A 17,199-nucleotide genomic window follows, 5' to 3' on the forward strand; every position below is an offset into this window, starting at 1 on the left:
GTGTAACAGCACGTTACTAAACATTCCTATACCTAGAAAACCACACAAAAAAACCATCACGCTAAAGCATATATACCTGGTTACTGGCCAATTTATTGGTTGATACTACAATATTAGCAATAAACCAGCCCTTGAGAAGGCTATGAGACTACAGTACTTTCTGAGATGGCAATTTTAGGACACTTTGAGGGAAATGGTTTTCTCTAATAGGGTTTGTACTCATGCTACTGACATGAATAGCAGCTGATTTTATTAGTGTAAATTACTCGTGAATTGTAATTGTTTTAATTAACTCTGTAACAGAGTAAAATTTATCATTATGTATTTAGTGGTCTCTAACCTTGTAGTATTTTTATTATTCACTCCATGCAATTTATTATTCACTCCTGCAGAAATCAATGTTTACATGAAAACTTAAATGATACCCACTGCACCTGAATCAGTTTTCTTAACGAAATGCTGGGTGTCTGGCAAACATCTACCTTGAACATATTCCAGACTATAAACGTCCTGGAACCAGAACAATAATATGCTTCAACGTGGCACAAAGATCCTTTCAGCTAAGATGTTACATTTGAAAGGAAAAATTAAATCACGAAAGAGAACAGTAATCTATACAAAGAAACAAAAATAGTTTGCAGTCAGCTGCTTCTACTGGTTGAAAAGAGAGAAATAGCTAAATATGACATTGGAGGGCAATAGGAACTAAAACCACAACCACACCCGGGTGACACTTGTGAGGCCTTCAGGATAACAAATGAAATAAAGAAGACGGAGAGTTGAAAGGGATTTACTTTGTAGGGAGATGTTAAGTCACTATTTCAAAGCCTTCTTTAACATACAAGTGACAAGAGGAAACTGAACTCTCATAGCCAAAAGAGCAGATGGCTTCCTGCAGGGGGCTGAGAGCATCAGGGCAGTACCTGCAGTTAACAGTGTGGGCTCAGGTATGGCTATTGGTGAGGGCCGTAGCCTGCTGGAGCCATGGCTGAGCTGGAGCACCATGGACATCTCCTCCTTGGCAGTGGCCTTCCCAGAGAAATCTTGGGCATATCTGCCTCCTCAGGTCTGGGTGCAAATACCTGGGAGCTGCCAGTGTTGGTAGCAACCTAAAAGTTTGTGAGAGAAACCCACACGCTGACATCCTCTAATACTAGTGGCTTACCATTTCAGAGGAATCTCCCATCCTTCCAAAAGCAGTACTCTGTGAAAACACGTTAAGTCTTTCCTGTAATAAAAACATAAACCATTCAGTTTTGCTTCCAGAAATATTGATTTTCCCTGGATCTGAATACCATCCAGATTTTCATCCTCAACATCCTTCATGTTTATTTCCATGGGCTGTAACAAGGGAACCTCCACACACACATACTGGTTCTTTTACATTTTCTACACTATTATCTTTTTCTATTTATCATCAGTGACATTTGTGAGTTTTCTTGAGAATGTCACGAAAGAAATGCCACAAATCATGAATTCAGCCTCACCATATTGATTTCCCAGCTTTCATTCTGATTCAGAGCATCATTACAGGAAAGACCTAAACTGTTTCTGATATTGTCCGAAGTCTTTCTATCTTAACACCAACAGTCATCCTATTCAGAGCTACACAAACTGCAGTAGGATTTCGGTGATCACCAACAGTAGAAAGTGACTTCAGGTCAACATGGACTCCAGGTGTCCGCACATTGAGAAGGAAGAAGAAATCTGATATACAACACTCATGCATATGAAGGTGTATCCGACTGCAAGTATAACCACTGGACCCTTCACAGCCATTTTCATCAACACAGAAACACCCAAAAAGAAAAATTAGTTTTACTGTATTTTATTTGACATGGTTGAGGACACAAGAACACTCAAGATACAATCCAGAGAAGTTGTGAACAGCTCCAAACATCTGTGAAATCTGAATTTATCTTGCACAGGGGTGAACAAGACCACAATGGTTGGTTTTATAATATAGTTTAAGACTATTTCAAGCAGGTGTGTATTGTGACGTTATGCCCAACAACTTTTACACTATTCATCCGCTTAAGCCATTTCGTATGATAAATATGCAGCTTATCTCAGCGATTAATTCTCTGCAATACATAATTAGCCTTCTCATAATAATGCATTAAAACTCCTGTATATATTCACTGGTATGAATATAGCAATATTAATCATCCTAACCATTACTGCACGTTTCATATTCTAGTACAAGTAATCATTCTACCACAATTCGTTGCTAACTTTCAGCCTAGATTTAATTAAGTTTGACTCAAACTTTCAAGTCCATGCTTAGAGCAAAACTTCAGTCAGGGCTTTTAGTTTTGCCTAAGGATGGCAGACCTTGTCTTTTCAACATTAAGTTGCACAATGTCATCCGAAATCCCTACCAAAAATACAGGAAACTTCCTGCATAAGTATCAGAACTACTATTCTAAAAATGACTCATAATTTCCTAGTAAATTTCATATTAATTTTACAGCCTAACATCCTCTATCAAAATGGGCATCCATTTCTCACTTACAATGTAAAGTTGTTCAAATGGGTTATAAACTACAGATCATAGCATAACATTCTACTTACAATTCTAATTCCTTAGAGGGACATTCCTTAGAGGCTAATTTTCCACTCTTAGATTTAAAGAGGACAACAAGGACAATTGGAAGTTTGCTCAGTAGTTCAGTGTTCTGCATAGAAGAGCTAGACAGTGCTCTCATGAGACTGAAAAAGGAAGTGCAAAAATATGCAAACTCTTCACATTTTACAGTTACAGTAGAATCACTTTAGCAACAAATGCCTGCTTGGATCAGGTCAGAATCTTACAAAAGGTGAATAAAAAAGGGCAAAGAATCTCTACCATGCAGGAAACTACACTTCAAAAGAGCTGCAGAAACTACTGCTAGCATTCCCGGCAGGTGGGCTGAAAATGGCACAAAACCCAAGGGCTGCAAGATCCTACAGTTCACCTCCTCTTCTTGGTGGGGGATTGCAGATCTTAACTATATCAAATTCTTCACTAAACGAAGGTCACTGGAAACAAACCCTTGTTTAATTGGAATCACTCAGTTTAACATAGGCTGCAAAGACAGTGAAACCTTCTTTTCTTTACAGATTTAGTGTTTGGTAGGAAGTAGTGACAGACAGAGACCTGCAGCTACTATAAATCAGTGTTACCTGGCTCTGGAAAGCATATATATATATATATATATATATATATATTTTTTTTTTTTTTTAAAATAGAAAAGAACCTAGAGAAGAAGCTGTATATTCAGATCATACAAGCTAAATATAACTTTGTTTTACAGGAGGATTCATCCATTATTATGATGAACTGCTGGAATGGTCACCATCTGAAACAAAGAAATGAAATCCCAGCAAAATACAAGTGCATCTGTGTAATATGCTTAACTGGTGTGACTTGCATTGCAGGAAGAATGTTGTATTTTCTGACACATCAACATTTCTTTCCTATTATTATAAGATCAGCCTTTTACATTTCATATCTTACCATCTTTAAAAGCCTATAATTATGGAAGCTGATTGAGAAACTATGTTATTTAAAATTAACAGCTGAATGAAATCAACAGAGGCAAAGAGCATTTTTATACAAGAAAATAGCACTGTAGAAAGAAAGAGTCTGTACAATATTTAAATATTGTATATACATAAAATTATATTGTTCATAACTCATCTTAAAGTTTCTCCTGTTTGTAAACCATGGAAAGCAATACACAAAAAATCCCGGCATTTAGCTTTTAAAGCATTTAGCAGGCAGCAGGAAATTGAATGCTAGAAAGCACACTTTGTAATTATAGGAAAGTATCCAGCTGGATACTGTGACTCCATTCTCCATAGTCCTTTTATTTTTTTTCTTCTTTTTCCCCCCCCCCCTTTTTTTTTTTTTTTTTTTTTTAAGCTGAATGCAGAACAGATTTCATAGATTTCATATTCTACTAGGGAATTCTGCAACAGACACAGAAAACTCAATGGCAAATGCAGCAGACCAGTTCTGCAGCTCTTTACAGTGGCAGATCTCCAGGATAAACACGGAAAGCTTAAGTGCAGGATTGGAATGTAAATCAGTGAAAACATTGATAAAGCTTTAATTTCCCAAAAGTGTCAGTAACCGATAGAACTCATGCTCAACTTATTAGAAAGGAAGGTTTAGTTTAAGAATTAAAATTGTAAGTACCAAAGATGTAATGAATTCCAGCAGGTAATCAGGCAGCTCTATATAAATGCTCTGAAAGCATCAGCATTTGATGGTTATTCAGGTTAGCATCAGTCTGCCAGCTAGGAGTGGATTTAAAACTGAAGTTATCAGTTTATCCTCCTGTTCAGCCATCACCTAACTGTACTTTCAAACATTAATATGGGAATTAACAAGAAAAAAAATATGATTATGAGAGAAGTGCAAAGTCTTAAACCTCTGGAGGAGTAACTCCATACACCAGTACATGCTGGGGATCAACTGGCTGGGAAGCATCTATGCAGAAAAAGACCTCAGGGTCTTGGCAGACACAAAGTATTCATGAGCCAGCAATGCACCCTTGAGGCAAAGAATGCCAACAGCTGGACTTCCAGCAGGATAAGGAAGGTGAATATTCTTCTCTGTTAAGACCTGGTGAGACCATATCTGGCATCCAGTCCTGTGCTTCTCAGTGTAAGAGCAACATGGACTTATGAGTTGAGTCTGACAAGGCATCAGATGAAGGGATCTGAGCATCAGTTGTAAGAGGAGAGGCTGAGAGATCTAGGACTTCAGATTCAAGAAGAGAATGCTTGTGGAGCAATCAGAAATGTGTATAAATGTCTGAAAGAAGACAGCAAAGAAAATGGAGCAAGACTTCTCAATAGTTTTCAGCGAAGGCATAAGAGGCAATGGGCACAACTTAAAATACAAGAAAATGCTTTTAAAAACATGTGGTTCTTTGTTGCTGTTTTTTTTTTCTTTGTTTGTTTTTGTTTGTTTTTGTTTTTTACAGTGAGTGTGGTCAAAGACTGGGATAGATTGCCCCAAGAAGTTTAGGCATCTCCACCTTTGAAGGTATTCACAATCTGAAAAGACAGAGCATCCTGTTCTAGCTTAGAGGTTTTTAGAACTTAGGGGTTGGACCAGACAGTTTTCAGAGATCCCTTCCAACTTCATCTGTTCTGTGATTCTGGAAAGAAACTAATAAATGTAAGTTTATAAGACCTAAAAAGGGAAATAACTTCACTCTTAATAAATTTCTGAAGTACAACGAGGGCAATGTTAGCTATTTAATCCAATAGCTAGTTCAAAGAGCTTGGCAAGAAAGGCTTCCCTCTTGGCTTGGGCAACCAACATTAAGCTACTAAAATACGTATGTTTCCTAAACCTACTTTTAAGGATTTCTAAGGATTTTCTTTTCAGTGTGATCTCAGAAGTGAAGACACTCACTTCCTACTTCTTTCCGTCCCTGATTTTCAGCACTTACATTTTTGAAAGCTGTAACTTACTAATTTGTTTCCATGCTCAGAGGAAAGTGCTTTTCAGAAACAAACCCCATACAGATACCCCTCTACACCAACCACCTGGGCTAGCAAATGTTTCTTGGGAGGAAGAGGAAGAAGAACAAGAACAAGGCAAAGAGATAATGATTTTATATTTCTTAACCAATCTTCAGGATGCAATAATAATACTTAATAAAGGCAAGATTACACATGCTTGAACAACGAAATAACTTTCACTACCTCTGGAACTTTTCCTCCTCAAACTTTTTAAGGTCTTTTAAAATGCAGCCTTTGGTCCTTCAAGGGCACAAGCATGACATACCCCACCTTACTAGCTGTTCTCATATAGCCTGCTGAAATTCAAGATGATTACGTGACATATGAAAGTCAAAAAATGGAATACTGGATGATGAGTCTCACAAACAGGCCATGGTGGGGCAAATGATCTGTTAGTAGTTTAAGAAATCAATACCAACTTTAACACTTTTGGAGGTGGCAACATCAATGGCCATGGCTTTGATCTCAGTGTCCCCAAATTGCATAAGTGTTTTGATCTCCCGTCTGTTTGGCACGGAAGCATCAGTTCCTGTGAGATCCAGGCGAAGGGTGCCACACTTTTTCACTCCAGATTCAGTGATGAAGCTGACATTATCTTGTTCTGAGCTATAGATATTGATCACTATTACTAACTGAGAAGGTTTGGCAGGTGTGTAACTGCGTGTCACAGTTTCTCCAAGGGCTACAGATTGGTCGGCGGAGATAAATTTGTCAAAGACATCAGTGCACCAACGCGTGCCATCTTTGATTAGCAGCTTCTCCGGTGGATGCTTCCCTTCCACAAACCGATTCAGCACACCCACACCATAGGTGAGAGGCGAACGCCGCACTTTGATGACAGCAGGGTCTAGACCAAAGAGAACAGCTCCTTTGAGGATAGTGAGCCCCACATCCTGAGGAATGATGACTCGACATCTCGAACCAAAAGCACTCTGGACAGCTTGCTGGAGTAAAGGGGATTCAGCGAAGCCACCCACCAGGAACAGAAACTTGACATTGGTCACTTCTGGCTTATCGAACACATCACCTATACAGAAACAGAGCCCATTCAACAGGGAAAAATTCAGTGGCAAAGCAATTCATTTGAAACTCTAAATGCCTGACGCATCAATGTTCCATGCGCATGCATAAAATCTGAAACACTCACATCTATGCCCCCACTGTTGATCTTAACATGCATCAGTTCCACTTCTGAGGTTTCTTACTACATTCTGTTTCAGTGGAGCAATGACTGTGAATGAAAATTTGCTTCAAAGCAGATGACATTCCTGAGGTGGCATTTATGCTTTCTGAACAGAATTTTCATTTGGCTTGTACCAGCAAAGGGAGACAGATTTTTTGCAAAGAAATCCACTACATTGAGGAAAATCAAACAGTTCTGTTGTAGGCTCACCCACAGTCAGTTCAAATAACTGACGCAGCACGACTGAGGTATCTGTCACAATTATCGGGGTTGGACTCGATGATCTCTGGAGGTCCCTTCCAACCCCTATGATTCTGTGATCTTAATGTGAAGCCTCTCCCTCCCTGCTCACGCAGAAGCTATTCTGTCCTAGCTGTCTTACTAAGTTGTGGTCTCTCAGTTCCACTTAACAAGTCCTCACACAGCCAGTATGCTAAGTTGGATATTCTATTCCAAATACAATTTGATTAGCACTTTGTAATGAGTAGAACAGCAACACTTCACTCAGCATATGTATTATACTTGACACAAATCCGATCTTTCATGAAAGAGAGTTTAAATAACAAATTTCCCAATAAACCTGTGTCATTTTTCACTGCCAGATAAATAAATATATTACTGCTTAAGATTCCTATGGCTGGAATTTTTTCTATTTTTTTATTATTTTTTAAACAGGAGACATCATTTATTTATTGTGTTCCTGAGAGCTCAGTGGTTTGGAAAGTCATCAAAAAATAGGACTTTTTAAGCCCTTTCACTGATGAGAAATAAACTACAGGTCTTAATTTCAGCAATAATCAGATACTAGTTATGATTCTGGCATTATTTTGTACTTGTCTGAAATAGGAAAAAGAAAAGTAGGATCTGGGCTAAAGCAGTGCTCTTTAGGGAATGACTGTAGCCCTGGAAATACAGTTTAGGCAGCAACAGGACTGAATCACACTGAAAAACTAGTTCTAGAAGCAGGTAGATAGATGCATTAAAGGTGATGTCCCTTCCTTGAAATTACCTTCCTAATCACTTTTTAAAGCATGAATGTTTCAGAACTAACCTCCTTGCCCACATTCAGTGCATAATAGCAGTGGTGTTTCCTATAATTCCTGTTACTGGTTTGAGACAGGTAAACCAAGCTTCAGTCTCAGCTTAGTCAGAAAATGGAATTACACACAGATACATACTCAGGTGTTGAACAATCTGGTCAATTGTAGGTTTGAAGAGTGCATTCATTGCATCTGGGCTCATCCTCAGCATTCCTTGGGAAGACCACTTCACAAAGTCCACGCTGCAAAAAAAAAAAAAAAAAAGCATTCAGAAAGGATATTAAGAGAATACAGAGTACAGCCAAGCACTCATAAGACATGACACACAAATAATGAGTTTACAGAATCTGTATGCAGTTTGCTTTGCATCTAACTTCAGCCCCACACCAAATGGAGCAATATAAAATTTCCAGGGACAATTGCTATTTTTTGCTTGTTTAATTGCTGTTTTCCTTGCCTGATTGCCTCCTGCAGCATTACCAATGTTTATCTGCCCCCTGAAACAGCTGGCAGTCAGTGCACTGTTCACTCATCTGAAACAGCACTGATTCAACCCCAGAAGGGCAACATTTAGATTATAGCAGGGCAGGTCAAGCCACTGAAAACAAGCAAGGAAAACAAGCAAGCAAGCATGGGAAGTCTCAGGAGACAGAGAGAAGAACAATATTTTTAATGAGCTGTAATATTTGTTAAGTGAATAGAGGCATTATATTATTTCATTATGTACATCCATACAGCTTAGCAATTTCCTTTTCATTCATGCACATTCTATGTTATCTTTACACTTTCTATCTCGTTATTCTGTTAGTTTCAGTATACCTAGAGAAACACTGGAAACAGACACTTCTTTTACGTTACTGTCCTTCAGACTACATGTAATTAGGATATTTTAAATGTCTGTCTTTTTAAAGATTAGTCAATTCTGCATCTATTTGGGTTCAATCATCTACTCACTTGCTTTTCCTCAAGGCATGTTCTACACTGTGACCTCGAAACTTCTTATAATAATCAATGAAGGAGAAAGGCAGAGTGATGTTTAGTGGATTGGTCCTGTCTGGAGCTGCTGCCCGTTTACGGGACTCAAATGCTATCATCAGATCTACCCAGGCAGCAGGACGCTTGATTTTAAATTGCTCAATAAAATCTTCTCCAAATATTTTACACAGGAGCTTTTCAAATTCATAGTCCACACCTAGGGAACCATATGGCCCACCTGTATTAAAAACAAAACACAACTTCAATATTCTGAAAATCGTATTAGATTTCAGGTAGACCAAATACACATCAGATTGACACTACAAGGACTGTCGTTGGAAACAGTCTGTCTAATACAGAACGTGATCTTACCTTTGCCTCACTTTTATACCTACGTTGTCCTAGACACTGTAACACTACAGCAGAAAGTTGTCTTAAAGCCACCAAGACTGAAGACACTCAGCAGTGAACGATACAGATGAAGACCAACACAAGTGTACAGGCTGTCTTACGGGGTTAACAGCTTAGCAAAGACAAAGAGGGGATTTTGGAGTTCAGGAAGGAAGTATCAATAAAGCAATTGCATTTTATTGCACTTATTGTTGTGGATCTATCATTGTGAGTATCTGCCAGAGGGTGGCAGACCACACCAGTTACACTGGCTGTGGAATTATTGAACATACAAGCCTTCCCTAAGATCTAGGGAAATTTTACAAGGATCTCATGTGACACACTTGGCTTTTCTTACCTCCACAGCACTTCTCAGAATAGCTGGTCAGAGACCTCTTAAAGGAGTGGAAGATCACAAATTTACTAAAAGAAGGCAGACCAGGACAGTGACCCTTGCCCAGATAGCAGATAGATTACATTATTTTGAATACTGGTCTGGTTCCAGGAAGAATTGTTAGTGAAATATAGTGATTAGTAAAGACATGTATTCTCTTCACAGACAGAATATTGCATAAATGCAAGCACTGGAAGTGCCATCTACCTGTTGCTTTGTACAGTTCCTTAAGATGCCCTTCAGGGAGCCTGATTTGATGGACAGTCATATCCACCGTGCCTCCTCCACTGTCAACAACGATGTAACGGTCACCTGGTTTGCCAAAGGAATAGGCAAATGTGATGTATATTATCACAGTGACATACTGCAGTGAGAGAAAATGACCTGCAGAAAGTTATAAATCTCTATTCTGAAAACTTCATCTTTATTAGTAGTGATTTATAGTAAATACAAAATTTAGGTATCAAAAGATATTGGTTTAACACAGAAAGAAAGGGGATTAATGGAATTGCTCGTGCTAGTGGTGTCCACTTTAGGGGGTTACCAAATTAATACTACAGCATATTCACAAAGCCTATTCTGAAGAAATAGTCTAGCTGTACTTTGAAACTTGGATTACATTCTGTCATCTCCTTAACAAACCATACTTTGCTATACAGAATTGCAGTTTAGCTTTAGCAACTCAGAAATGCACATGCACTTTTATTTCTTTGTTTTCCAACTCATAATCATTCTGAGATTCAGAGTGCAGATCTGTGGGAAACACTATGTTCGTCAGCACTATAAAACCAGTGAAAGCAAAGTTTATTCAAGAAAGGACACTACCTTCTTCCAGTTCGGACCAGATTTCTCCTATAACATTTTCCACCAAAAAGGTGCGACTCTGCCGATTGCGACGGACGTGTTCCTTAGCTAGTCAAAGACAGAGAAAATTACTGAGTATTACGAAGCATAAAAAATTTGATATCACATGGTGCAGAAAACAGGTGTAAGCATGCTGACAGATCTCATGTACTGCTTCCTAAAACAAACGAACAACCACTGCACTGGTTTGGGGAACATTATAACATTACTTCTAGAAAGAGTGAAAAAACATTTTTCAGATTTTCTGTTCTTTTTTCATACTACCGGAATTAGAAACAACGACCTAGTGTGAAAACTATAGGCAAATCCTTCATAGTTACTGCATTCTGACTTCTAAGTACAAGCTGGAAGCTGTCCCCGCTGCCAGCTGGGTTCAGGTACACACTCTGCCACACGGTGGCAGCCCTGGTCCACCGCAGACCTGAGCTATGATGGCAGGCAATGAGCACAAGATTTTCAGAAGCAACTTCTGATGTTAGGTGCTGGGGCAAGGCCTCTGGAGACGATCAGGATGTCATACTGCTTCCATGTAAGCAGCCAAAAGCACTGCTTCACAGCTTTGTAACCTCTCAAGTCTCAAAGTGATCACTAAGTCTGACCCTCTGATAACTCAGGCAGATGACTAAAGAGATTAGCAACTATTTCAGCCTTTACTTCTGAAAATCCTGGTTTGTTTTGACAGCCTGCAAAGCAGAATCTAGTGCTGCCATGATAAGCAATTAAATTATGTCTTGACTAAGACTTATTAGAAACATGGAGGACACTGGCACAGCATATTTTAAATTTATAGCAATTAAAAATTAAGCACAATCTCATAACAGTACTTCAGCTTACAAGACTTAATTTCTACTTAGACATTCGAAAAATGCAAAACAGTCTGTAAAGAGAAGTTAGAGCAGTGAGAGCCTTTGCTATTAAGCTTCTTAATCAATCTGTACAACTGCATGATCAAAAGTCATTCCCTGTATTACTTTCATTCACTTTCATTCAAAGGTGTAAAATAAAATAGTACAAAAGACAGACATCCTGCAATATGTGAAGAAGGAAAATCATTGAATGCATTTTCCGTCTCCTTTCTATTGTGTCTATGATCAGAAGGAGATGAGGAGCTTTGCTTTCACCCATACCTATAAACTGCTCCATAAAGACCCTATGATGCAGACAAGTTGTCAACCTCACTCACCAACAGCTCAAATCACACAGCATTCAAAGACAGAACAAGCAAGAGATCCAAGCAATGGATGCGAGAGTCCACAGAAGTCAATGGAAGTCCTTTCACTTTGTTTCTGTGGACTAGAAGTAAATGCAAGAGCCAGTCTTTAACTATGACTGAAGTAAAGTCATCCCAGCAAATAGTAACTTTTTTTGTTTTGACTTCACTGCAATAAGACCATGGAGTGCACCTGTTCATAGCTAAATGGTTTTCCTCCTTTAATCAGTTCTCAGCTTGTCTTGGGTACCTGCCATGCCTTTACGAAACTTTAATTCTAACCCCAAATTAATTCACTCAAACTTTATTTTCATTAATTTTGACAATAAACCTTTCTCATCCCCAATGGCCTTTACCAACACAATTAAGAAAGAAATCCAACATCTGCCAGATTCTGTCCAGCTTTAAAACTTCGCCAAACACGGAACTTTTTTTCTTTTTTTTAATTATTATTATTATTTATTTTCTTAGAAGCAAATCCCCCTGCAGCCTGAAAGCAAGTTCATGGAAAAGTCAAGGAAGTGGAACGGTGCAGGATGAGACCAAGGTGGAGAATGTGAGGGGCCCTTGAAAGGACTATGCCCTGCACAGGCCTCCCTAATGCTGAGCACATCTGATAAGTGCTAGCTGGGAGAAAACAAGGTAATGACTTTGCCTAACTAAGAAAAAATGCAATCTGGTAAGTACAGGAATAGCTTTACGGGCTTAATTTTCCATGTGCCCGTACCATTTTGACCTAGTAAATATGATGACAAAATGCAAATTCTTCTGAAAAATTCCTCTGGGATAGACTGACAGAGTAACACTTACATCAGTGCAACTACAATTCACACTGAGAGGAAACTGTTATGTAAAAAATACACCACAGCAGTCCACTATTTTCTCTTTTTTGCCCTCCAGTCTCAGACAAGATACTAAATCTTGCCTAAGTCATTGGTGATGAAGGATTTTCTGGCAAGTGACTTACACTGTGGGCCCATCTCTGCAAGTCAGACCTAAAGCACCAACATGAGCAGCAGATCACAGGTCAGTAAGTTAGAATTGCCATATCTAGTTTCTCTTCTGTGAGTAGACAAATGCATTGCTGTATTCCATTACCACGTGCTCCTCCAAGTGTTAGAAGTAAATAATGGTATTTCACAAAGATGACTTCAAAAAGCATCTGGAAACTCTGGAAGAACATTTCAGACTGAAAGTCTCATTGACATCCAGTAATTTAACATTGCTTCAATAATGCAGCTAATTGAATGCTTGTTTTCAACAGATCAAATATAAAATGATCCAGCATAAAGTATCAATTTCAATAAAGGCAGAAAAATACTGTGGTGAAAATGGTATGGGACAGGATGCTCAGGGAGGTGGTGGAGTCACCATCCCTGGAGGTTTTCAAGAAACTTGGAAATGTGGCACACAGGAACATGGTTCAGTGGGCAAGGTGGGGATGGGTTGATGGTTCTAGTAGATGATCTTAATGGTCTTTTCCAGCTTCAATGATTCTATGACAAGCACCTTGTGTAAATCCTGTTCCGATGGTGTCACTGGGACTATAGCCATTGACAGGCGCTCTGCTGCTCAGCTCTATCATCTGGTGAAGGCGGAGCTTCCGGCAGTAGATAGAAGCTGCCTCGGGCTCCAGGGCGATGATCAGCTGCTCGGGGTTTTCAGGGCTTGCCATTCCTGCCTGTGAGAGAGAATTGATCAGAGAAGCGAGCTGAGAGGTCACGTCACCTAACAGACCCCTCCAGCAGGTGAACAAGCACATCCCCAGCTCCCAGGTTCAGTCAGGTCAACCCTATAAGTTAACACACAAAGAAGCTTCTGCTGCTCCCAAAAGCCTTTGGCTGGGATTCATCCTGCCCACAATGGATAGCCACCACTTCACAGGCTGTAGCAGGGAGGTAGGCATGCACTTACTATGCTGTCTAACTGAGCAGCTGCGTGCGTGACAGGAGGAGAGAGGAAGAAAGTCCTCCTGAGGCCTGTGCTGAACAGCCTACAACCTGACCTCCTAACTAACCCATGAATCTGCCTGCTTTGAGGGGCTCAGCCTCCTGTCAGAAATATCTTTGGCGTCTCTTCTCCCAGTGATAATTTTAGTATGCCTTGCTTTATATCCCAGAAGATATAAGACATATATAGTCCTCGCCAAAACCGACCTTCCCCCCACTGTGCAGCTTACTAAAATATATAATACACTTTGCCAGTAATGCATTTTTTGACTTAAAATCAACATTTCTCTATTCCAAAATAAATTTTAAGCCCAATCAGTTTTATAACAGCTCAAAAATGCTCAGTTTTCAAGGAATTGAAATACAATAGGACACATTCCTTAAACTATAATGAGAAAAAGCCTAAAAATACTTTAACTAAATTTGCAAGCCTGCTCATGGCAGTGGGTTGAAACTGGATGCTCTTTGAGGTCTCTTCCAACCCAAGCCATTCTATAATTCTATGATTTGCCATTCTTTCTATTTGCTTTCTGGATTTTCAGTCTACAGATAGAAAGAAAAAAATTGTTTTCATTTCTTTCATCCTCACTTCCCCTACTGTACAATTTTCTGTTAAAAAATAACCACATTCTTTCAACTCTTTCTGCTCAACTTTTGGCCTGCTCGTCATTGTTTTTCAGTTAAGTGTGTGAACAGAAAAGATTAATATACAAATGAACATTCTACTGTCTCCATGGTCAGTCTACCAGCAAACTCTCCCTTCAGCTTATACATATTCATTGTGTTTGCTTCAGAGCATCCCCAAAAGAAGGCAGAATCACACGGGAAGACTGCTAGCTTGGACTGAACTTAGCTTCCTTCATCAGCTACGTTGTGGGCTGTGCTAATTGGTGGCCAGGTTATATCTGTAGCTAGAAACTCAGAGTAAAGCTTGTTCAAAAAATCAGTTCCAGGGTAAAATTTGGAGGCATAAAACAGTCTTTCCCTTTTACTCATTCATTTTTCCCTTTCTATTACAGCACATAAGAAAGGTGCATCTTTATTGAAAACATTTTCCTACTTTAACCGGTAGCACTGGAAGAGGCAACACTCAAGGTATGAATTAGTTCTTGGTCATTCCTGACATGTTTATCTAATATGTTACATAATCCCAAGAATGTACAGTCTGCTCACACAATCTATCCCAATATTTTCCTGCCTTTGCCTTTGGAAATTTTCTAAGAAGTCTCATTTGAACCTTTCTTGCTGCAATTTTAACACCAGCACTTTTCGTCTTACCTAACGTGGGCACGGAAAACAAGCAGTTCCTTCCTTCCCTGCTGCAATTTTCAGTCTTCTCTATGTACTGGGCACACATCAGTAGCACAGATAAAGCAATTCTAAGCCTTATATCATATGTGCCCAAAAAGAAACAACTATATTTTAGGGAAAAAATAATTTGTTGCTAAGGACATTTAAATCCAAAGTCTGCATCATAAATTATTTGCAGAGATGACAAGAACTGAGTTATATGCATAAGAAATGCAATGGTATTTCCTAGCTAAGAAATAAAAAAGAATATATTAATTACAAATTCATCTATTCTGGGGGAAAGGGGAGATTTAGGTACTTATTTTTCCAAGGCTGGTCCTGCTAAAAGAAAACAGTAAACTATTAGCACTAACATTTGCTTCTTCCTCTTCTCTAGTTCAGCCTGTATTAAGAATTTTTCACATTGCAGCCTGCACACCAATAGAGGAAGGCAGTGACCTGCAGAGCCTGAACTCAGATCCATGTTCTCAGACCCTCCAAGTATAGCAGATGCTATTCTTGCTACTTCTTCTGACTAGATACTATTTTAACATATTCAAAATATCTCCCGAGGAAAACATTCAACAGAAATGACAGTTTTTAACAGTTCAAAGCACAGTTGATCCTAATAGAATTTCATGAAGCATTTTTTTCTTTTTTTTCTTTTTTTTTTTTGTTACTGTTACAAAGCTTTCCTTACAGAGTTTGACAGGCCAGTTAAAAACGAGGAATGTGTTATTTCATCTCAGAAAATAGCCATACCAAGAATTGTGTACAATGAAACATAAGACATCCTACATATATATATTGTAATGTGTAAATCTATATGTATATGCATACATATAGATCAATATTGATGTTATATAATGCATTGTCTACATTGTATTTTTCTCCATATATCAAGATAGCACAACAGTGTATATACGTATCTAAGCAATGCACAGAATGGGAGAAGGGGAGATGAGATAAATGTGACTGGGTACATGCTGCTAGGGAAGAAAGGAATGATGAGATTACATGAGTACACGGTCTGGGAAGATGAAGACATAGGAGGCAGCATCTGTCCCATTGCTACTGCTGAGGAAAAAGGGACAGGAGGAAAAGCATGCAGAGAAAGAGCAGTAAAAGTACCAGGCAGTCAACACAAAGAAATGGTGATGAATTCACAAAAAATCTTAACTTTAAAAGTTCCAAAATTTGCTGGATTTTCCATTTGTTCCGTTCCGTCTGCCTTGTCCATACTGCCCACTTGCCAAGGGAAAAGATTTAGAAGTTCACAGGGTCGATCAGAACGGATCTAAGCAATATCTCAGCCCTTATTACACAGATCATTTTGGCAGCTGACTGATTTGCCTAGGGCAACTAACAGTGGACTTTACAACAGACCACATCCTGCCTGTAGTCTGAGATCTTTTTCCTCACATGCAGTATAAATCCAGCCATCACCAATGAAACATGAAGGAAGCAGAAAGAATTCAAATGTGGAAAACCATCACAGAAAAACAGAAATCTTGTTAGCATTAAGTTCCTAAAAGTGATTTCCAGAAGACTGTTGCATCTATACACCTGGAAGAAGCACAGAAATAGATGCAGAGTGCCCCAAACTCACTCTGTGCATCTATTTGAGCACCAGGATCTCATGCTATGACAGGGCAACTCCCACACTTAAATCACTCCAGTAAAAACACACCTCTGAGCTGCTGCCAGGGCACTGCTGCTCATTCATGAAGATGCATCATCACCAACAAACCTCAGAATGCTTCATATCCTTAAGCATTGGAGCACATATAACTTTGCCATCCGGATACAGGAGAATTCTTAACATGATACACCAGCTTTGCTGTCACAGCCAAAGATGTCTGACTGCATGAGAGCCATAGATGACCTCAAATATATTCTGCCAAGTGTTGATTTATCTCAGAATTTGCAAATACTGAGTTTTGGACTGTGGCTCAGTACAGCAGACTGAACATATATAGAATGATACTCATTCAACATGCAGGATCATCACTAACACATTAAAGACGATAAAACCCAGCCCCACATGCCATGATGCACAATGAAAAAAAACAATACACTTTTTTAAATTTAATATTATAACTTGGAAAGCCCTACAGTCAGCATTAGAGTAGAACAGAGCTCGAGTCTTTCTAAAAGGCGCAATGAAAGCCATGAGGTAGATCTTCATGAAGATTCCCCACCTCTGAGGCGTAGCTATAGGGAATTTATCCAATTTGAGTGGAATAGACAGAATGCATAACCTCAAATTTAAGCAGAACCCAAAAGTAATCCAAAAACTTAGCTACTGAGCTTTTCTGGATCCAGTCAACCAAATATACACACCCAGAACCCCAGTAGGAGCACTATCTTCAGAGATGCAG

The 17,199-nt window shown here is 39.1% G+C and overlaps 1 protein-coding gene across 1 annotated transcript in view; it reads right to left on the minus strand.

Moving 5' to 3' along the window:
- Positions 1-1,812: 1,812 nt before the first annotated feature.
- HSPA12A (heat shock protein family A (Hsp70) member 12A) overlaps positions 1,813-17,199 on the minus strand; it is a 52,164-nt gene continuing 36,777 nt past the window's right edge. The window contains exons 7-12 of the mRNA XM_085229442.1: positions 13,089-13,260; positions 10,331-10,417; positions 9,713-9,817; positions 8,701-8,959; positions 7,885-7,988; positions 1,813-6,550 (exon numbers count right to left, since the gene is read on the minus strand). Of these exons, the coding sequence (XP_085085568.1) occupies positions 5,916-6,550; positions 7,885-7,988; positions 8,701-8,959; positions 9,713-9,817; positions 10,331-10,417; positions 13,089-13,260 (1,362 nt within the window). The 3' untranslated portion in view covers positions 1,813-5,915. The remainder of the gene's footprint in view (positions 6,551-7,884; positions 7,989-8,700; positions 8,960-9,712; positions 9,818-10,330; positions 10,418-13,088; positions 13,261-17,199) is intronic.

This window comes from Meleagris gallopavo, chromosome 8 (genome assembly GCF_905368555.1).
Source record: "Meleagris gallopavo chromosome 8, MGAL_WU_HG_1.1, whole genome shotgun sequence".
NCBI lineage: Eukaryota > Metazoa > Chordata > Aves > Galliformes > Phasianidae > Meleagris > Meleagris gallopavo.